This window comes from Rattus norvegicus, chromosome 9 (genome assembly GCF_036323735.1).
Source record: "Rattus norvegicus strain BN/NHsdMcwi chromosome 9, GRCr8, whole genome shotgun sequence".
Classification (NCBI taxonomy): Eukaryota; Metazoa; Chordata; class Mammalia; order Rodentia; family Muridae; genus Rattus; species Rattus norvegicus.
The window spans coordinates 66,968,837-66,990,700 of record NC_086027.1 but is presented as its reverse complement, the minus strand read 5'-3'; the positions used below and the strand labels follow the sequence as shown (position 1 = coordinate 66,990,700).

Sequence of the window (21,864 nt, the reverse complement as noted above, 5' to 3'; positions counted from 1 at the left end):
GGGGGTGGGGGATGTAACTCTGTGTCTGTCAATAGCATCGAGGAGTCTGTATTTTCTGTACAGTTGGGGACCAGCCAAGCCTCCTATCCCCCATTGAAAACTGGACCAGGAAAGGAAATAGAGTTTTGGTCTCTGTTTCTCATAATTAAGTCAAGAATGAGGTTCAAATCTAGACTTAAAGTAAAAGTCGAATTCTCAAGCCTGTTAAACAAAAACTTGTAGTTGGTAACTTTCCCCATTAACCTGACCATGTTTAATTAGAACTCCTGTTTCTGAGGAGAATAGAGTCTCTGTCTGTAAACTGAACTTTCAATCGGGACTTGGTGTTACTAGTTTCTTTCTCTAAACTGAGCCTTTACTGAGGGTCAATTTCTTAGTGGTTAAACACACTGAGCACAGGGGACAGTCGCATGGCCACAGAATGGGAGTGTGAAGATTCTCCTGTGAAGTGTAAATTTGGAATGGAATGTGGAACCCAATGGGGTTTGGATTTCAGAGTCTCCCCCCCCCCCCCCCCCCCCCCCCCTGAGCTGAGGACTGAACCCAGGGCCTTGGGCTTGCTAGGCAAGCGCTCTACCACTGAGCTAAATCCCCAACCCCAATTTCAGAGTCTTGACTGCAGATCTTATGTGGTGTAATGTAGGTGAGTTCTGAAGTTATGCATACTTTATGAGTATTAAATAGTTCTGACCTTTGTCAAAGAAATGGCTTAAAGAGAACTGTCTATTCCTCTGACTTCTGTATCTTAAGTAGAGACATAAGTAGTGCTCAGAGCCTTGGATTTTTAAAAGGGGTTTACGTACTCTTTATCGAGAATAGTAGAATTGGGCTGGAGGGTGACTCAGTAGGTAATATGTATCAGTATGTATGAATCAGTAGGCAATCAGTATGTTTGGCATAAAGAAGACCTGAGCACCAATCACTCACATAAAAAACTGGCATGCATTGGAAATCCCAGTGCTAGGTGGGCAGCCTCAGTGATCCCTGGGATGCACTCGCAAGCCTAGGAGCCTTGGGTCAGTGAGAGACCCCATCGTAAAGAAGGAAAACAGAACAGAACTAAGGTGGACACCCCCTGAGGATAAACAATGCCAGCACTTGTTCTCTGGTTTCCACTTACACATGTGCCTGAACATGTGTGCACACGCACACATATGTATGCACAGTGAAAGACATTAGACTATGACTCAGATCTTTAGGATCAAAGACCCGACTTTGGCCCAAAGTATCTAATTACTATTGTAAAATTCAAATTTGAAAATGCTCACATGCCAGAGTCTAAGGCAAAAATCTAGTAAAAAAAAAAAATGTGATCAGGTCTGAACACTTTTTATCGTTCTTTTGTTTCTTTCCAGTGGCCTGGGAGTGCTTGCTATGTTCTGAATGTGTCTGAGCTTTCTTAACTCCAGGGTATCTTGAGGGTGGGGGAGAAGATGGGAGTGGCTGGACGGAACTCTGATAAGCAGGCACCTTCTTCACCTGGGGTGGCCATTTTCTTTCCTTGTAAGAATTATCTACCTCTGTCTTTATAGCTGCCACGTTTCAACTGAAATTTTTCAGGGGTTGAACAGAATCTTGCTACACAAAACTAGTGTTCAAAAAAGAAAAAAATCCTTCTGGTTTGTAAGATATAAATTCAAGGTCTCAGACCGGGTAAACAGAGACTGCGGTCGCGAGCATTCATCTTTTCTTATTTGAACAGTTTCTTCTTCCTTCCTGGAATGTGACTTGACATTTTGAATTCCTATTAAATCTCTGGGTACACTCACAGACCTCAGAAAGCTCTGGAGAGAGCAAATATTCTCCGTACTTGGCAAAAGAAGAAACAGATGCCGGTGTGGCTAGCAGGCTCAGCTGTTTGGAGGGCAAGAACCAGTGAACCTGGGTTGTCAGAAAAAAGCTCTACGTGGAGTTGAAAGGGTGCATTTGCACAAGAAAGCAGCCAGCAAAGGAAGCCTGGCAGTCAAAAGATAGGGGAACTGGGGTTCTGTGGTTTTGGGGTACTGTATGCCCACTCTCCTTTCCTGGGGTAATAGAAGCTCTTCTTTGCATAACCAGTGCTCAGTGTCAGGGGTGGACTGTGGTTAGTTTATGCTAACTAACATATTTGTTAACTAGCTTATGCTACTAACTAGTTCACCCCACGGATGATCTCCAGTCAGGTCTGTAACAAGTAATTGCATGTCAGAGCTTTGCTGTGACTTCTGCTAAGAACTGTGTCCCACACAGAAGCCAATGAGAGAGCCCAGGAGCTTAGTCACTGTCATCATTCTGAATATAGTGTCAGAATATGAAGGACAGAACTCAGGATTAAGAGAAAGAAGTGGGATTCATAATCAAACTGGACTCTGGTTAATGAGCCAATATTCTCCATTGTTTAAGCTAGGCTGAGGTAAATTTTGTTATGTTCAAGGTGTCCCACTACCATGTGGCATCCAAATGACTAGGGTGTATAGCATCTATCTGTATGGTAACTGAGGGAATATTATTATTTCCTGAGTTCTTATTTTAAAGGAAACAGCTTTGCACCGAACTTCTGATCTCTAGCCCTTTCCTGAAAAGTGCTACAGAGGACATTCAACGTGGTAGGCATCAACAAAAGGAACAAGCCAGGTGTCAAATGCAGCATATTTTAATTTGTTTCAAATAAAGCAATATATGTTTATATATATATTTATATAATATTTCAGAAAAACACCAGATGTTAAATTCTACAAAAGCACATGTGTCTTCAGCAGATCACGTTTGTCTGATCAAGAATTTCTTGTTTCAACATTAACTCTCTAAAGACAACCAATGGGTCGACATCACAGCTACAACGTAGGTTGCTAACTGAGCCTCTGATCTTCAGCCACATCTCGATTTTCCTAACAATGGGTAAATACTGGCTGGCTAACATGATGCAAAGTCTTGATGAGGAGAAGCGACAACAGATCAAGCAAAGCCATGGGAGTTATGAAGCAAGCTAGAGCAGAGTACTAGGATTAGTAAAAATGATTGCGAGAGAACGACACAAACATACAGGTTTGTATATTCTGATTGACTCTCTTTTGGCAGCGAATTGGGTCAGCACCTTGGGCAGGGAACCAAAACCAGGCAAAACCTGCTCTCTTCCTTCCCAGCTCAGGCCACCAGCGTCACAGCTGGGACTGAGAGAACCGTGGCCTCTGTGGAAACTTCTATTCTAGTGGGACAAAGATTGCACTGTGAAACCCTACCAACATTACCCCGGAAAGGCCTGGTCTCTAAGTTGTCTGCAGCGTGCTGCCTTCGACGGGCCTTTTCAGAATGTGGTGGGGCCTCTGGGGCCTTTGTCCCCAAGGGGGCCTCTTGGTTTTTGGCACCACCTTTGTTTTTGGGACGAAAACCATTATGTGGCTGTCTTCTGTGTTCATGTCGGTTGTTGCTCTTCACCATGGGATCAGCTTCATTACCACTGCCCTGTGACTTGGCTGGACCATTTAGCCTGTTGTGATACTGTGGATTAAATCTTCGTCTTTGGTTGGAAGGTCCATTCTGCTAAAAAGAGAAATGAAGTAAGTGTCTGAAGTCAACAAAGCACAGGTGACACCAGGGGGCATCAGAAAAATCTGCCCACTAAATCATAGATAAGGTTTTCAAATCACAGTAGGGATATACAACATGCCAATAGGTCAAGTTGATGCAATTCCTGATCTAGAACCACAGCTTTGTAAATGGAGCTGAGAGAAAAGTACTCTTCTCTTCAAAGAGAAGAGGAGTAGGGAGGGAGGAGGAGGAAGAGGAAGAGGAGGAAGAGGAAGAGGAGGAGGGGAGGAGGATGAGATAGAAGAGGAGAAGGGGAAAGAAGAAAAGAAAAGGAAGGAAGGAAGGAGGGAGAAGAGGAAGAGGAGGAGGGGAGGAGGATGAGATAGAAGAGGAGAAGGGGAAAGAAGAAAAGAAAAGGAAGGAAGGAAGGAGGGAGAAGAGGAAGAGGAGGAGAAGAAGGAAGAAGAAAGAAGAGGAAGAAGAAGAAGACGAAGTAGAAGAAGAGCAGCAGCAGCAGGAGGAGGAGGAAGAAGAAGAGGAGGAGGAGGAGGGAGAGGAGGAGGAGGAATAGAAGGAGGAAGAAGAAGAGGAGGAGGAGGAAGGAGAGGAGGAAGAGGAGGAGGAGGAAGAGGAAGAGGAGGAGGAGGAAGAAGAGGAGGAAGAGGAGGAGGAGGAAGAGGAAGAGGAGGAGGGGAAAGAGGAGGAGGAGGAGGAGGGGGGGGGGAATAGGCCAAAAACTCCAAACCAAATCAAGCCAAACAAGAAACTCTGTATGTTTCAAATGTAATAAAATGAAATGTATTTGATTTCATAGACATGCAGGGCACGTCTACCACATGGATCTCTACCATGAAAAGTTCTAAGTTGAAAATTCTGTACAGTCTATGTTTAAATTCTAATCACACATATATAGAAAGAAGTGACATTCTGCTTGTGACTTTTCTTCTCCAAAACAGGTTTCCTAATTTATTTCAAAACAACCATTCTTATTGTTCAGAAATATTACTTCAGGCAAATGCAGCGATGAAGTGTACCTGGAAGACCCCCGGGAAAGCAGAGTTAACATGCTGTGGTCACAGAAGTAATTTTTCTAAAACATTTTGTAATTTAAAGCCAATCAGCTCAAAGCCTCAAACTGAAAAGCAATTCTTTCAATGAGCCAGCAGCCATCAGCAGCCAGAGACGTAAGGAGACAGGTGGAAAGGCAACAACAGGCCAGAGCTGTCTGTCTGTGTAAGCTAACAAGAGTCCTTGATGTCAGCAGCCAACATTGAGAGGTGACAGAGGGGCAGCACTCAGGAAGTATGTCACCGTCTGTCATAATCACAGTCATCCTGGAAGGTGGTGGCTTTAAGTCGCTTCGCTGTGCAGATGCGGATAGTTTACAGGTCTTGCCTAGGGTCTACATGTAGAAAATGGCAGAACCCTCCCACTTTCTGTGCTCCTTCCTGACAAGATTCGCAAGCACATAATGGATACACGAAGACATGCTTTGAAAATCAGACCTCTTAGTACTAAACATGTAACGTGGTGAGTTATAAAGCTATACGGCTTTTGATTTGTACACCGTGACTCCATGACACAGGTTCAGGATGAGTGGCACCCAATAATCCAGGGCCTAGGTCAAAAGTATCAGTGCAGGACCACATCCCGTTGTCTGAATGCTTCTTTCTCTGCAGCATCCCACACTGAGAGTGAACCTAGGGACGGTAGACACTCTCGCCTATACCTAAGCCTACCCTCGTCTCATGGTTTGAATATCGGGGTGTGAAGATTGCAGCCTAAGAAAATGGCTCAGACAGTCCGTGAGAGCAGCTCCAGGATCTCAAATACTAGAGTGTGTTCCTGACAGGAAAGTGCTAATCCTGGGTGGGTGTCTCATCAACCTCAGTCACCCCTCAATCTGTAGGAAAGATAATGATGTGGGGCTCATACCAGTTACTCTGAAGCACAGAGCCTTTCTTGCTGGCCTTCCAGCCATGTACTACCGCTTACATTACCCAAACACTGGAATCATTGAGCTCAGAGGGTTCTACACAATAGCAACGGATTTGGCTTTCTTTGTTTTTAAAGAAACTGAGTAAGGGAAACTCTTGGGTTAAAATTTATGTTCATCATGGTGCTTGGTAACAAGCATAGAGCCCTGCAGTGAAGGTGCATTTATCCGGTGTGTATTTGACCACAGAAATGCCTGGCTGTGTCAGTAGTGGGGACCCCTAAAAGGTCAAGACAGGGAGACCCAATAGGGGTCCTGCTAGACACCACTAGTCTGAAACACTGAAGAAGAAAGTCAGAGACCATGGAAACTATTGCTGTTTGCTTAGCACCCGTGGCACCGAATCCCATTTCTCGTTCATCTTCAAACCACAAGCTACTATTTCCCTCTCAAAGACAGAACAGAGAAAGAGGAGGAGGAGCTGGAAAGTTCTATTGTTAGAGGCCATGGAAGGCAGGAATTTTGAAAGGTGTGTGCTTTACTGAAACTCCAAGTAATGGAAGTTGCATTGACTTTGATCAATTCCTGAGTCACCAGCTTCCTCTCACTAATAGCGGTCTGGTTCTGCATCTCATTCCTACATCTGTTTGGGACTTGGGGATGCTGGCAAGAAGGGCATGAGAGGACCTTCTCCGTTAGGTGAATGAGTTAACACAGCTGGGCACACAGAGGTAAGGGCTTGTGAGCATGACAGGATGAAGCATGGCGCCTGAGGGAACCTGGCCAGGACCACTAGCTCAGTGGCTAGTAGTTTCATTTTCTTCCTCTGGAAATGGATGGTAATTTTCCTTCCCTGAACCATACACCAGGATCTGCAGAGGCCCCTGCAGGCAGCACTTTGAGCCCTCCCAGAATGGCTTACCTGCTTGTTAGTAGGCATGGTCTGCTGACATGCATCGGCAGTGCTGGGAAGACCGCTCACCATTTTGGGGTTCGCTGCTTTCCCCTCATTGGGCTTGTTGTGACCGGATGACTTCCGGGAAAAATTCCCCTGCTTCCCGGAAGCTACCGCATGAGTGTTCAGCAGAGGCAACAGGGAGCTGCAGGGAGTTCTTGAGGAATAGTTGTTCTTTGGATGTGTGACTGCAACAAGGAATGGTTGGTGTTAAAGGCTGGCCAAGAGGTCTGCTGAGCCATTAGAAAGTGCTGGAAGAAGAAGAAACTGGCGGGAGCTCCATACAAACATTAAGGTTTGCTCTTGAAGATGTAGTCTGAAAGGACACTGAGGTGCTTAGAGATCACCATATTCCTCCCTTAGGAGTCCCTGAACAGTGATCACAGCAGTAGCGTCCATGACGAGAGGCATTTGTAGGAACGGAGATCTATCTGAGGGACTTAGAGATGATTCTTTAGGTTGAGGACCACCATCGATAGGGAGGTAATGACATTGGGACGCTCCCTCTCTGCTCCATCCAGAAGTGAATTCTGCCTCCTAGCACCCGCTTCCTTCAGCCCATTTATACGGCCCCATCAGGCTCCCTACCATTTGGGGATGCTGGCACCTAAGGCATCTCTGATCTCTGGGCAGGCCTGCCAGCCCCACACACCTTCTATAGTCCACTAGAGCTCCCTACCAGTCTTTAACTGCAGTTCGGCGCCATCCCCAGTGTCCCGCGCGTGGCAGGCCGATCAGCCCTCTCCGTCACGCACACATTCAGGTCAGGCAGGTCTGTTCAGTGCTTATTGCTGCCAGTCCTGTTGTTTCTGAAAGTGGTGGTTTCAGGCAGGGTGATTTCTATGTGATTATTCTGAATCGAGGCCAGAGGGAATCAATTCCGGGATAAAGCCGTGACTTTTCTCTCACAGCTCACTGGGATTCAAGTGCCAGGCTGGACAGGAAGGCTTCTTTCTGAATTTTAAAATTGTCACCAATTTTTAAAAGCAATTTTCTCTGTTCCCTTTGTTGGATCAGACTTAATCCCAGGGTTTGGCAAGAGGATTAGGAATGGCTAGTAGGGCTCACACAATGTTCGAAGTAGAAAAGACACGGATATATCTGCGGTCCCTTCATTTTGTAGGTTAAGGTGTGACAAATGAGTGTGGGCTGTCCAAACACAGCCAGGGGATTTCAGCGGCACCCAGGCTCACCAGATTCAGTTGTGTGTGGCCATTATTTCCCGTTCCCCTTCTGACTGAGGAGCTGTACAACACACCCTCCATGAAGGGGCTTTGTGGGAATTACTGTCGCAAACACTCGAGGCTGTCTTTACATGGACACTCTTGTAATTTGGAAAGGGGCGATTTCTCTCACTAGATGGCACTTGGAGGCGAGCAAGTGAAGTGCCCCTCCCCCTCCTCCACCTGAGCTGGGCCGCTCAACTCAGGATTAGTTTCACTTATCACTGGATTAAAGTGGAACCTAAGAGGGGCAGGTTCTTTTCCGAATGTCAACCAAACTGCTTGCTGGGAGATGGGACAAAAGCTGAGGATGGAGAAGGGCCACTAGGGAGCTTCTGCCACAAGGGAGGCAGCCTATAAAGAAAAAACTAAGAAGTATAGCGAGAAAATCAGACGGCCGACCCAGCTCCGTGAGTAGGAAGCCCCCAGCACTGTTTTCTGGTGCACAACTGCAAGCTGTTTAAAGGCTACCATCCGAGGGCTGCTCACATCAGTTATACTTAAATCAATTAGCTAAACATACCAACATGGAAAAAATGTCTACCACCTCCTGTGACAAAGGCAAATTGCATTACCATGCACGCATGCAGTATGTTACAGGTAGAAAGGTGACTTGGGAGTAATGGCGTGTGCTAGTCAGTACAATTCGGTAATCAATAGCTCAAGTTTATGTAATATTTTATTTAGAGGGGAGAGGAAGAAATATCAATTAAAAAAATAGGTGCAGTCAGATCTTGGTTTTCTGCTGACTATGAGGTGTTGGGACAGATGTTGGACCTTCTCTGTGACTGTCCTCAAAGCCACATTAGCGCCCGTCACTCATCTCCACCTCACCTCGTGAGTACAGGAAAAAGCAGCAGCCAATCTTGCTTCATATTAGCCACTCTAATTAGGGCTTAATAAGGAACAAGACTGAGCTAATGGCTGACTCGAAGTCTTTCATTATTTTCAGCTTCACTCAGCAGAGAACCCAGGCTAAGCAGGGTGGGGGCTAGGGGTGGGGGGCTCAGGGCATCCAGAGCACTCAGGCAGGCCGGGTCCTGCACAGCAGTAGTCAATCGCTCCCCAAGTGCCAGGAGAAAGCCTACGGAACAGCATCTATAGAACCAGAGCGGCAGTGTGTCTGGAGGAGCGTAGGGGAAGTCTGTGAGAGGTACTCGGCAGCTGACCTGCTCTGCTCCAAGTGATAAATCCTCGGGATTTACTGGTGGGCAGTGGCATTTGAAGAGTCTAAGTTCAAATCTTGACATTTCTAGTGACTTGTGTCATGACCTTAGATCATTAAATCTCCCCAGCCTTCAGTTTAGCCCTGCCAGGGGACCGTATACCTGACATTTCTGCTGTCAACTCCAAACGGCGCCAGCTTACTCACACAGAATTATTTAGCAAGCATGCAAAACTCACTTTCTCCGCAGATCAGGATTTGGGCTTTCAGCTGTTCAATGTCGCAGGAGAAGCGGGCGGCTTTCCCTAGCTCTTCATCATATTTGCGTTCGCTGACAAAGTGCTAGAGGAAAGAGAAGTGGAGCGGGGAGTCAGCCCCAAAGCACAGCAGCACCGGCCACACAGCCTCCCCCCTGCTCTTCCTGTGCCCTCTGAAGGGCGACTTGAGGGGATCACTAGAGCTCATTCACTCTGAGGCGCCACTAGGTGGGCCTTGGTTCTGCCTTCCATGGCCGTGGTCACCTTCTGGGAATCAGGAGGAGTCCTGACCTTCCCCCACGAGGCTTAGAGAGAAGATGAACAAACTCTATGTCCCGGCTTATCTGGGACCTTTTAGCATCCCTCACTTGAGCAGTTTTCTGAGTTACGTTCCAGCAGGGGCGGCTTAGTTTGGCCAAGGGCCTGGTATGGTATTAACTGTCACAAGAAAATGTGCCACCATCCACAGACACCCATCTCTATTTTAATAAGAATAGAAGACCAAAAAGTCTTCTGTGTCTAGAAAACATTATCTTCATGATGGAGTTTCAAGTGCCGCTGTAGGGAGTGGAGAAGATTAGTTTTCAATTCATTTAAATTCAACTTGAAATTAAGATCTACATGGAGATGGCACAGTGAGAAATATAAGAAATAACTGTGAGTCGAACGAAGCCTCCTGGAGAATTAGGGAGTTTACCACATGGCAAGGGAAAGAGGGACATTAAGTTCAGGGATGAATATGACTGATGCCTTGGAAACAGAGGTGGAAGAAATTCTCTCTCAGTGAGTGACATGTGAATTTACATATGGGAGAACATGGGAGCTGGGACAGTTAAAACATTAAAGCTGAAAGCAGAGGCTGACCATAAGAAGCAATCTTCCTTTCACCCAATCACATTATCATGAAGCCAGTGTTTTTATTACCTCTATTTTACAGATGACAGATCTGGGTTCTGAGAGCCTAAGACAATATGTAATTTATCCAAGCCACAGAAGTAGAAAATGTTAGAGCTATATACTGTTTTACTCCAGAGCCTGTGCTACCAACCATGTAATGAAAAGTGGGATTTTGATAAGCAGGAATGAAACTTGGGAGAAAGTTGATTTCAATTGACTGGGATGCTGCAACCCCACCTCCTCACTTGATGTTCTAACAAGCTGGACTCTTCAGAGGAAATGGGTATTGAGTAGGTACTGAGTCCTGTTGTGTATTGTATCTGAGGAGAGGGATGGGTCATCCTGAGTGAGGCCAAGTCTGTTTGGGGAGTTTAACTCTGGCCCTGGGGTAGAGAGGGGACTGCAGGCTGATGGAAAGACTCCTGAGGAGACCTTGCAATTGGCTGAGTAAGAAGAAACAAAGGCTAGGAGGGAGGTGAGAAGGAAGCATCTCCAGGGCTCTGGATACGCAATCCCTTTCTCCCTGAGCTCCCTTACGTGCCTCACCAGGATGGAGGGGATCAAATGTCACAGGACCTTTCTCCTGGTGTCAATCAGCTTTACACTGTCCTAGCAGACACTGTTCTAAAGCTAGTGGCATCTACGTCTTGAAACATTCTGGGTTTCTAGAAGCCAGGGAGAAGCTGGGTGCATGTGTGTGCGCACACACTGAGTGTTTAAAAACTGGGCAAAAAAGAAGAGAAGAATCAACTTTACTTTCCTACTTTGCTATAAACACTTTGTCTTCCTCGTAACTATTTCTCTTTCTAGCAACTTTACCCAATGCTGTTTAGAAGATTCAGTCTGAGTGTATAAATTGAGGTGTCACATCCCTATATTTTGGCCAGATAATGGGCATTGGCCAAGCAGAGAGTGGCTAGAACCTTTCTCTCAGTGGCTTGAATCTTGTATGGCACAAGAGTTAATGGCTCTTGGAGGGCAGTCAATGCCATCGCGCCCTGACTAGAGAATTTGGGAATTATTTTATTTCCTATATTACTACCGAAACCACACTGGTTCGTGCCTAGTTGTAGACCCAGGTCTTCAGAAACACTCGGCTTTGGTGACTTACACTCAGTATTATTTCAAATTCTGCTTCCAATTAGCCGGGATCAGTTTATATTCCTTGCCATAGAAGAAATCTAATAAACATATATTTGTGGGTAGTAATCTTATCAAAAAAGGGAATTAAAGTAGAAAACTATAAAGGACTCCTTATAACCTCTCTTACAATATACTCACATGAGTGTATGTTTATAAACATAGGCATAAATTATACAGAGTAAAAATCATATCACAGATAACCTATGTCTATATATACACTTTAATAGTTCATCTTGACTGATGTAGCTCCCTCCATTGTAGTATATATCCCTTCAAAACTACTCTATTTAAGGGAAGTAATTAAGTGTTTCTTCAACCCTGATGCATTCTGTATTTCAAGCCGGTGGAAGGGAGTTGGGCGAATGTGTTGAGTGTCAGAGCAGCAGTCTATCAATACAAAGCAAACACCCGGGGTCTGCTCAGTGTTCAGTTGGGTTCACAGAACTGACCTTAATTTCAGCTCTGAGTTCGGCCAGCTGCATCTCTGCCATTTGACTGGCTAGATCAGTCAGTCGCTTCAGCTCCTCTGCCTTCTTCTGACGGGCAGTCAGGATGTCCACTGACAAATGAGAAGGGACAACGTGTTAGGGACAGAGGCGTAAACGCAGTATCACAGTCTGGGTTCCTGGAGTCAGTTCTCCCCCAACAGGCAGGTTGCTTTGCAGGACCATGAGTTTGTTCCGAGGATGGCTGGCTCTCCATGTTTGTTACCAACCATGACCCCCTAAGAAAACTCAGTTCCCCGAGGCGCTGTGCAGCCACACCGCTTTCCCTCCTTCGTTACACTGGCATCTGAGCATCGTTCCTTAATTTGGCATCTTCAGAAAGTCGTATGGAACTATCCCTGAAAAAAATAGCACAAGTCTACACAGCCACAGCCACCCTCCTGTATGTGCTATCCCTTTAAATTCTAACAGCATCAGACTCTCTAAATTTTACCCAATATGGCCTCGGCAGTAAGTCAGTGGTAGAGCACTTATGGAGCACATACAAAGCCCTGTATCCAACTGATATCTTAGAACACAGTCTCCTGGGGGTAACTAGCTGTGATGTTGTAATATGACATAGAGGAGTTACTCTATCTACTTTTTATGGCCTGAAAAATGCTTTTGCATTTGATGCTCTGCAGATATATTTCCGTTTTTGCAAATAGACATTCCAGACCGGAGTACCTTGTGTGTCTTTGTTCTAAGTATCCCAGGTGGAAAAATTTCAAGGGCAACTCAGGCCACTTTGAACTGGCTATGCTAGCATCTGCACCTTAGAGAGGTCAGTGGGGAATTCCCTGCTACCTTACTTCCTCATCTCTGTCAGAAGAACTCAAGTTTCCGATAGACACAGAAGCTCCTATTAACCTATGTGTGTTTCCCAGAGCTTGGAGCACAGAAGCCAGTAAGGAGACGGAGCTCCCCAGACACAGGCTAGCGGCTCTTTAATTCATCATATACGAATTTCCTTTGTTCCTCTTGGCCAAACATGTTGAGCCCTAAGGAAAAATAGCCCATGTAGGATAACACACATGTTGAATTGTTCTCCATCCTGGCGGCAACAAAGATAAACTGCTCTAATGGACCGCATTCCCAGCACGCAGAGCTGAGCAATGTATCTGTGATTTCGATATTTTTGAAATATCATTTCATTGGGGAGGTCAGCTGGCTTCGAAGTTCCTCCCACCTTAGCATCCCAGTGCTGGGATTTCAAGTCTGTGCCACCACACAGAGCCAAGCAATGTGATTTCTGATTCTAAGCAGTCTTAATAGCTACGACATCAAACAAGTCACTTCAAACATCAAAGCAAGTGAGGGGAAACAGAGGGCAGCAAAATAAAGAGATGCACACAAGCAGGCAGGGGTTAAGGTTCCTTGCACAGTGAGGGATTGAACGGGCAGGCAAGGGTTAAGGTCCTTGCACAGTGAGGGAAGCATACAAGCAGCCGCTCTTCAGACAGACAGGTGTTTTCTGTTTATGTCAATATCAATGTGGAGATGCCAATAAAATAGCCTGCAGAGAAGGCCTGATCATCTGCCCAATCACACGAATCATCCTCTGGTTACTCACCTGGCTCCCCTGTTAGCAGATGGCTGGGCAGACTGATATAGACCTACTGGTCCTTCAGAATTCAGAAATCTACTGGTAAAACATGTTTGGATACTGTGAGCGAGACATTCTCACCTGGATGCCAAAAGGGTCATACTGAATGATGTCTTGGGACATCTGGTTGCCCCAGAGATCACAGAGTAGCCACCTGCTATTATTTTTGGCCAAAAAAAACCATAGTTGGTTCACCTGCACATTACTTTTACAAATTGAGCGTCCACATTTAAAAAGTAAAAATGCCATTTGGAAGAGATTTCTAGGGGGCTCTTAAAACATTGGGATCTGGGCTAGGGACATGGCTCACTTGGTGGACCTTTTGCTCATCATGCATAAGGTCCCTGTTCATTTCTGACTGTGTGAGGAGGGATGGTGGCCTGGGAGGGAGAGGCAGAAGGACCAGAGGTTCAAGGTCGTCTCTAGCTACACAGTGAGTTGTGATCAGCCTGGGACATAAAAACAGCATTTCTGGCCACATTTGCTCAGCATCCCAAATGACATGGTGCCCAGTGTGCCACCATCTCTACATGCTCCTCCGATAGCATGTTACCCAACTATATACATCTTCAGTCCCTCATGGGGCTAGAATAAGACTGAACGGTGGGATTCTTTGTGTCCACAATCCCTGTGCATAGCGCACAGCGGGAACATGGGAGCTGAATGAAGGGTTCGTTGATTGGATGGGTCCATTAACTGAAAGGTTATCAAAATAAGGACTGAAGCTCTTGTCCCACTCAAGACTGTCCGTATCTGAGGCTGGGAAGCTGGCTCTGTGGTAAGGTGTATGCTGTGGTAAGAAGGATGAGTCTGAATTCAGATCCCCAGCCCCATGTTAAAGGCTGGGCAAGGCTGGGCTTGTTAGTATCCTCCAAAAAAATGGGGGAATGGTAGAGGGGGACATTCGATATTGAGCTCCAGACTCCATGTGCACACCCACAAATGTCACACATGTGTCAAACACATGAACCAGCACCCTACCCAATACTCACAGAAAGGTTTTAGGACCTAGAGCTTTTTATTACTTATGTATTTGTCATTGTAATTCAGCCTATGGATGGGACTGAGGTCTGCAACATGAGAAAATGACTGAGTCAAAATAGGAAATGCTAGGCTTTCTTCTTCCAAAGGAAGCTTTAAAAAGAAAGAAACACACAAATTCTAAAGGCCCAGACTTGAAAAGCATGGAGGGAAGGGGTCAGCGGACTGTCCGTGACACACGGCCGCAGAGCCCACTCTTCACACTGGATTCTCGTGAGACTGGTGACAACTAGGGGTCATTGTTCTTCCTGATTATGCAGAACTTGGGCATTCACTTGATACAGAAGATTTTGTAAAAATAGATACAAATGGGCCCTAAAATGGGAATGCAGGTGCAAAATCACCAATAAAGTTCTGAGTTTAAACCCGTGCAAATCATGGAAATGAAGACTGCATCAGCAAGCTCGTGTGCATTCTTACATACAGTCGCATTAACATTTCAAAGCCCTTCATTATGCAAAAGTCTTAAGAGTTAAGATCTAAAGCCAATATTCTTTAGGGGCACACATTTTTCACCTCCAGTATGTCAATCACAAAACCAGAAAGCATCAACAAAAAACAGATCAGACCTTAGGATCGCTGGTGCTGGAATGGAAGGTAGAGTAGGATGCATGTTTGAAACCATCAGGCTTTCAGAAATCTGTAGAGGGAGGCAGTTCCATGCAGCTTGGGTCCCCTCGCATGCAAAACTTAACATTATCCATGCAACTCTATAAACAGTATCCGGCATGCTGAAATGCATTTTCTCAATAGGATGTAAATCCCTTCGGGATCTTAGAACACACTGGAAGCTTGGTTCCTATCTCTTGACCCGTGGAAATCTTAAGGCTTCTCAAAGAATACCCATCAGGAGAATACCCATCATTCAGACTCTCAGGGTCAGGTGTTGGGGTGCAAGTGTTTCTTTAAGCACAGAGGCTCTTTGAAATCCTGATTCTGTAACAGTTCTCCAGAATCTGCTATTTTACTTCATAATATGCTCATGTTAATACAGAGTCATTTTTTTCTTCCCACACCTCTAGTAAACCTGTCAAGTACATTTCTCTGTGACCTTCGGTTCCCTGGGGAGGCAGACAAAGTCTGAATGCCTAGTGAGATACATGCTTATTTCTTAGAATATAATAATCCTGCACCCCCTGCAGGGTCCCTGTGCAACTAGATAGCAACGTTTGCAAACTGCACGCATGGAGCTAATGTGCTAGTAACGAGGCGAGGTAACTCCTCCAGAGCAGACCTTTAAATTAATGACGTCAGTGTTCACTACCACTAGATGTTGCAGTTGATAGAGTTACACTGATTGTAACTGTAATGGCTGGTCTCCGTTGTCAACTTGAATACATTTAGAATCAACTAAAACCTAGCCTGCTGGGCACACCTGTGAAGAATTGTCTTGATTGGATCATTTGAAGTAGAAAAACCCATCTTAAATCTGGGCCACGCCTTCTGAGAGCAGTCCACACGATAGGACATGGAAGGAGGACGGTCTTGCTTTTTCTCTTGCTTGCCTTTCTTCCGACGGCAAGTTCATCTATTCTGCTGCCAAAGCATTCCTTCACCCATATTATGACCTACATCTTCAGGACTCTGGTATAAACCACAGAAGACTAGCTAGGATATGCAGCCTAGGATCGAACAACCATTGAATTCTTGGCCCAAGTTTGTGGAAATTGCAGGGCCTCTATACACCAGCACAAAGGGAGGCAATGAACCCCTAATCTGGACTGAGACTAAACAAAGGCACTTGAGACTTTAAAAACAGCTCTGACTTTGTCTCCAGCCCTAGTACTACCTGATGTCTCAAAACTTTTTCATCTCTTTGTCCATGGGATGAAAGCCAAAGGGGATTTTAACTTAAACCTTGGGGCCATGGAAATGCTCTATGACATACCTGTCTAAAGGATTGGACCTTGTGCCCACAGGATGGCCCACCTAACAGCTATGACAACTGCAAATGAAACGAAAAAGCAAACAGCTAGCTAGCTAGTTAACTAACTAACTAACTAACTAACTAACTAACTAACTAACTAACTAAGTTAGCTCTTACACTCATAGTACTCCATTCCATTGAGTCCCTCCTTTGAAGACCAGAATCCTGACTGTCTAATGTCTTGTGTGACCCGGTACCAGCCTCTACTATTGGACTACCTTCAAGCACAATTTGAGAATCCCACTACCATCGATCCTGCTACCCTCTTGCCTGATGACCACCCACAGAGGCTCATCCACAACTGTCAAGAAATGGAAGATGAAGCCAGGTCCCTGGGAGCGGCAATAGCTATTCTATCCAAAATGATCTGAGCCCAAGCTAGGTACTTCAGCCCAGAAAGCAGAACTGATTTGTCTGATCCAGGCTTTCAGACGGGGAAAAGGAAACTTCACCACTATATACAGGGACAGTCACTATGCTTTTACTATTGCACCTGTCTGTGGTGAGATCTATAGAGAAAGAAGGCTTCTCACTGCTGGGAGAAAGCAGCAGCAGCAGCAGCAGCAGCAGCAGCAACAACAACAACAACAACTTCTCGGCCCTCTTAGAAGCTATCTGGCTTCCTCTCCATATTGCTGTCCTCCACTGCTGGGCCACTGACCAACAAATGACTGCTCTAAGACCAGTGGAGACCAATGATACTCTGATGACATGCCCTGACCTGGGGCTGCCCAAGACTCCAAACGAAATGGGCAGCTCCAACCCACAGGTTGATGGAGTACACCAGAGGGAACGATTACTCTCCCAGAAACAAGGGGCAGGACCTTGAAAACTGACTTTCACCAAGCTACTCAGGTGGGGTCCTCCAAACTTTCTGAATTGCTCAGACTAAGGAATGTTGTACGTAGACTGGACAGTCTAGTGCGGACGTCTTGGCCAGATTCCAGGTTTGTGCTCAGATAATCCAAAATACAGAATCCTTACCCAGAACAGGGCCCACAAAAGAGACCAACACCCTCGTGAACTCTGGGAAAACTTGCTTCACCAAGATCAGCGTGCCAGGGAGGATACAAACGCTTGTTAGTTTTTATAGATACCTTTTCCAGGTGGGCAGATGTGTCCTCCATCCAGATTAAAACTGTTTGAATAGTAGCTTAAAAAGCCCCTCCATGAATCTGTTCCCTGACTTATCCTCTCCCTAGTTATGGGTCTGATAATCGCTTGGCTTTAATAGCCCAAACCTCTCAATTAATAGCTAACGTTTTAGACATAGAAAACTTCATTCCATAAATAGACTTGAGCATCTAGGGGAAAAAATTAGTATGTTAAAAAAAAGTCTAACAAAACTCTAAAGTCTGGTGAAGGGTGGAAGAACCTTCCTTTGCTTTGCTTTGGGCCCATTGCACCCATATAAGGAGAGATTTACTCTCTACGGGATTATGTTTGGAAGACCTCCCCAACTGCTTCTTTGGTTCAGAAACCAGCAGTTGTCAGAACTCTCTAACCATCCAGTCCTCCATAAAAGCTAGTCATGAAACTATGTGAGAGACCCAGCCAACATCAGAGTCCACTACCAGTTTGCACTTGTTTGAATCCAATGATGTTGTCTGGGTCAAGCAGGTAGCCAAACTGGCCGGCTGAAACTAACTTGGAAAGGCCCCTATATGGTTACTGTCATTACACCTATGGTGGTGAAGGTAGCTGGCATTACAGCATGGATCCACCACACCAAAGTCAAGAAAGAAGCCACAGATACTGCTGCTACCGAATGGACTGTCCCCTGGACTATGGACTCACTGAAATTAAGGTTTCACTGGGCCCTAGTCCCTTCCACTCCTTGACCTTCTTCGTCCTCCTGAGTCTTATGTTTGTATGAATACAGAGTCATGGTTCAACTCCCTCAGACCTCAGGCCTGGACCTGGGAACCAAGAAGACAAATACAAGGAGGTATTAGCTAGCATGACTACAATCCAGCAACCCATATTCACCTTGATCTTTGTTCACTGATGCCCACTCTAAGCATCTGGTTATACTGGAGAAAAGAAAGACATGGGAGTTTATGTTCGGGATAGGAATACAGAGTTCACAATTCTATCCATGCCTTGCAGTTGGGACCCCTAGTTGTCAGATCAAGGGAATTTCCATTGCAAAAACTGGAACTGTAAAATAGAGACTTCTTGAAAACATATGAATGGATTTTAGAAAACAGTTCCCTCCCAAGAAATGAACAACAGGAAAATGTAATCCGATGTCCATAAAATTAAAAAAAAAAATCTGAAAATGCCATAAGAAAGATTTTGGCCCTTGGAAAACAGGGAAAACCTGAGAAATCAGACTCAGGAATAGCTCCTGGGAATAAAGTTAATCATTCCCAGACAGAAATCAGCTAGGATTGCTGGTTATACTTAGACACCTGACCCCTATACTACATAAGGATAGAAAGTAACCAGACCATCATCAGCCCATTGGTTGACAAAATTCACTGGGACAGCCCTAATTAAGGTTAGAGGAATTCAACGAGGCTAAAACTTTTCTAATATCCAAAACTTTAACGTAGGCAATTGCCCTTATTCTAATGCCCGCTACTCTGCCTTGAGGGCTAACTCAGCTGGACAACAGCAGTATTACTGGGCCTCTGAGACTACCTGGTGGGTGTGTACTAATGAATTACCTCAATGCTCCTCTTCTGACACTTTCCAAACTAAGCAGGACCTAGGGTTATTGAAAGTTTCTGTTTCTGAATTAAAATTCAGAATATACCTTACTGAAATGGTTCTACAACACTGGGGATCCTTAGACTGACTTCTTATGAGATAAAGGAAACTAGGTATAGCTTTGTGAAAAAACCTATGCTAACTGATCAGGAATAATTAGAGAAAATCTTGCCATGGTTGGGGAAAACCTCGGAAAGAGAAAGACGTAAATCAGATAATTGGTGCTGACCTCTGTTCTCTCGGTTCCCTGGCTAACTACTCTGCTATCAGTAGTCTATTTGACTACTCAGTAATCTGTGGCTACTCAGCACTGAGTGGGCCTTTAATTCTCACCTGATAGGACTAATGGTAGAGCCGTATATGTTAAACCATATGGCCAAGTATGTAGCAATTTAGTACATTTAATAGTCCTTAGGATCAACAGCACCTCCTCAGAGCACTATTTGACTCGTTAACTAAGACCAGTGCCGGTGGGGAATGTAACAGGGCCCCACCCAGACCTTAGTCGGCCCCCAGACTTGGCACAACTGACCCCATGGAGGAGGTACCATTCAGGCCACAAAACTAAGCATGTAGGCAGTAACACCTAGCAAAATGAAGATGAAGACCCAGTCCATCAAAGGCCATAGTTCTGGGAGAGTCTCTTAAACGTACTAACCTTAGTGTTTTGGCTTCTGTAGTTCTGCTTCTGGCTAACTGTTCTTGTTAACTGAAGAGTGTCACCTGAGAACATCATGGGTTCTGTGATTGAAAGCTCATCCTGAGAAAAGCTCGGTGCTGCACTGGGATCACGAACACCCTGTGGAGTTTCTGGCCAACTAATAAAGACTTTTTCTTGGCTTAACCCCATGACTGAGCAACACTGGCCTTCTTACCCTTTCATTAGCTGCCACCTAGCACACAGAAGCTTGTATAATAATGGAGGGAATGTGATTGATGTTGAAGTGACCATAGCCAGCCTAAACACGGCAAACATGGCTCTGGCAGGCCTTGCCCTTCTCCCCCAGCCCCTCTTCCTTGCTAAAAATCCATTACATTACATTTCTAAAGCTAGCCACCAAAATCTATTTCTCCTGAGGCTGACCACCAAGGTCCAGCTACCAGAGTATTGGAGTCCATCAATCAAAAACCCCCAACGGCTTACCTATGTAACATGCCCAATCAAAATCACACACCTCATACTGACACAGGGATTCCCCTTTCGCTTTTATAAACTGTCATTCACTTCTGTCTCCTCTCTATCCAGAGGAAGTCCTCTGTCCACCTCTGGGACAAATACTCCTCCCTCTTCTCCCTTGTTCTCTATCTGTGTTTGTCTCTTATTCTCTGCCCTCTGTCATTCTGGAGCAAGTAAACCTTCTCTGTGCTGAGAACTTGGTCTAGGGGTCCTGAGCTGACACCAATCACTTTATATGTCACATAAAAGAATTGAGAATGTGGAAAGTTCTCGAGGCCACAGATGAGCAAGTCCCAGGTAGTGATTGCAGAAATGGTTCTCTACTTGACTGGGACTTAGTTTGCTGGTTCCTTCTGTCTGTGAAGATGTGCGGTTGACAGTCATGACTCCTGAGAGACTCAGCACAACCCTCGTGGCTCCATTTTCTGCCTGTTTTATGAGGCCCTGGACTGACAGACCTGTTTACTAATAAGAGCTGTCCCTCTGCACACGTATGCGATGACATATGATGCTGCTAAGTGTTTGGCTCATATTTTCTCATTTTGTCTTTAACTATTTGAGCCATAATATTCTTGCTCTGATGAGGAACCTGACACAGAAAGTGCCAAGCCAGTTAGGGCTATGTAATAAGACCCCAGCTGAAAACTCACAACGACAGTTCAAGGTTGCACCATCAGTAAGTGGGTAGAGACTAGAGTCTGTCACCTCTAATGCAGACCCTGCCTTGCCCGGGTGATGGACAATTTTGAAGGCAGGACCAGCATCACCATTACTGAAGTTAGATGAAGCCTGCTTGCCAGTCCGGCAGTTTCAGTCATAGGAGGAAGTACTCGGTACGTGTTTACTCATGGAGGGGATTAAAAGAGAGGATTCTCTGGAGATGCTCAGATTCCATGGATGTTGGAACCCACCACTAATGTCTCAAAAAGAAAGGAGGACATGAAACTTCTGTGAACCTTGAAAGATGTGGTAGTGACTTGTCTGGGGAACCATTTGTGTCTGTGTTGTGTTGGGGGCTGGGCCGGTGCTATGTACACAAATGCTAAATTCTGAACCCCAAGATGGGGTTGCATCCATCCAGAGGAGTGAATTCTCATGCATGCCAGCCTTTGTTGTGTAAACCTTGCTCCCAATTGAAAGTTAATTGGTAAACAGAAGGCTAGAGCCTATGACTGGGCAGCACTTGAGGACTGAGGGTTTCAGGAGAGACCAGAAGGGAGGGGGAAGAAGATGGGTAGAACAGGAGGTCTGTCTCCATTAGATGGGATGGCCCAGGAGCAGGTGGTTGAGAGGAGTGCACCCCTAGGACACAGATGGGGCAAAAACAGCCCAGGGGAGACTCAAACAGCAAGGAACAAGGGGCATATAATTTGGATATAGGTGAGAACAGCTCGATCTGGGCTTACAGCTTGTAAAACACTACTAGGCTTTTGTGCCTTTTGTATGGGATAGATAGGATACATAATCCATGTACAATGTTGGTTGCTGGCACTTTTACCGTAAGAAGATGAACAAAGCTACATGTAAGGCACAAGAAATCTGAGTATGTGCATGATTTATTTTTACTGACAAAAATCATTGAGCTTGTAAGATTAATTTCTCAATCGGAGGCACCGAAGGATTCCAATTTGACCCTCAATCACATTAGTTTCACCAAAATGTTGCTGACGTATTTTAAAGCCTTTTCCCCGAGTGCACACCTATGGGTGTGTAGCTGTGAGTGGCGGTCAGTGTCCAGTGCCTTCCTCTACTTCTCTCCACCTTCTATTTTTGAGACAGGGTCCCTCACTGGACCTGGAGCTCAGGGACTCAGCTGGGCTGTGTGGCCGG

At 45.4% G+C, this 21,864-nt stretch overlaps 1 protein-coding gene across 18 annotated transcripts in view; it reads right to left on the bottom strand.

Annotated features, from left to right (window-relative positions):
- Nucleotides 1–2,616: 2,616 nt before the first annotated feature.
- The window catches only part of Spats2l (spermatogenesis associated, serine-rich 2-like), a 173,868-nt gene continuing 154,620 nt past the window's right edge, over nt 2,617–21,864 (bottom strand). For 14 of the 18 annotated variants that reach the window (XM_006244992.4, XM_006244990.5, XM_063267193.1 and 11 more), the window contains 4 exons: nt 11,533–11,642; nt 9,026–9,128; nt 6,366–6,586; nt 2,617–3,519 (listed from right to left, as the gene is read on the bottom strand). In XM_006244992.4, coding sequence (XP_006245054.1) covers nt 3,124–3,519; nt 6,366–6,586; nt 9,026–9,128; nt 11,533–11,642 — 830 coding nt within the window. In that variant the 3' untranslated portion in view covers nt 2,617–3,123. The remainder of the gene's footprint in view (nt 3,520–6,365; nt 6,587–9,025; nt 9,129–11,532; nt 11,643–21,864) is intronic. The other 4 variants (XM_063267194.1, XM_063267196.1, XM_063267198.1 and 1 more) reach the window with 1 other exon arrangement.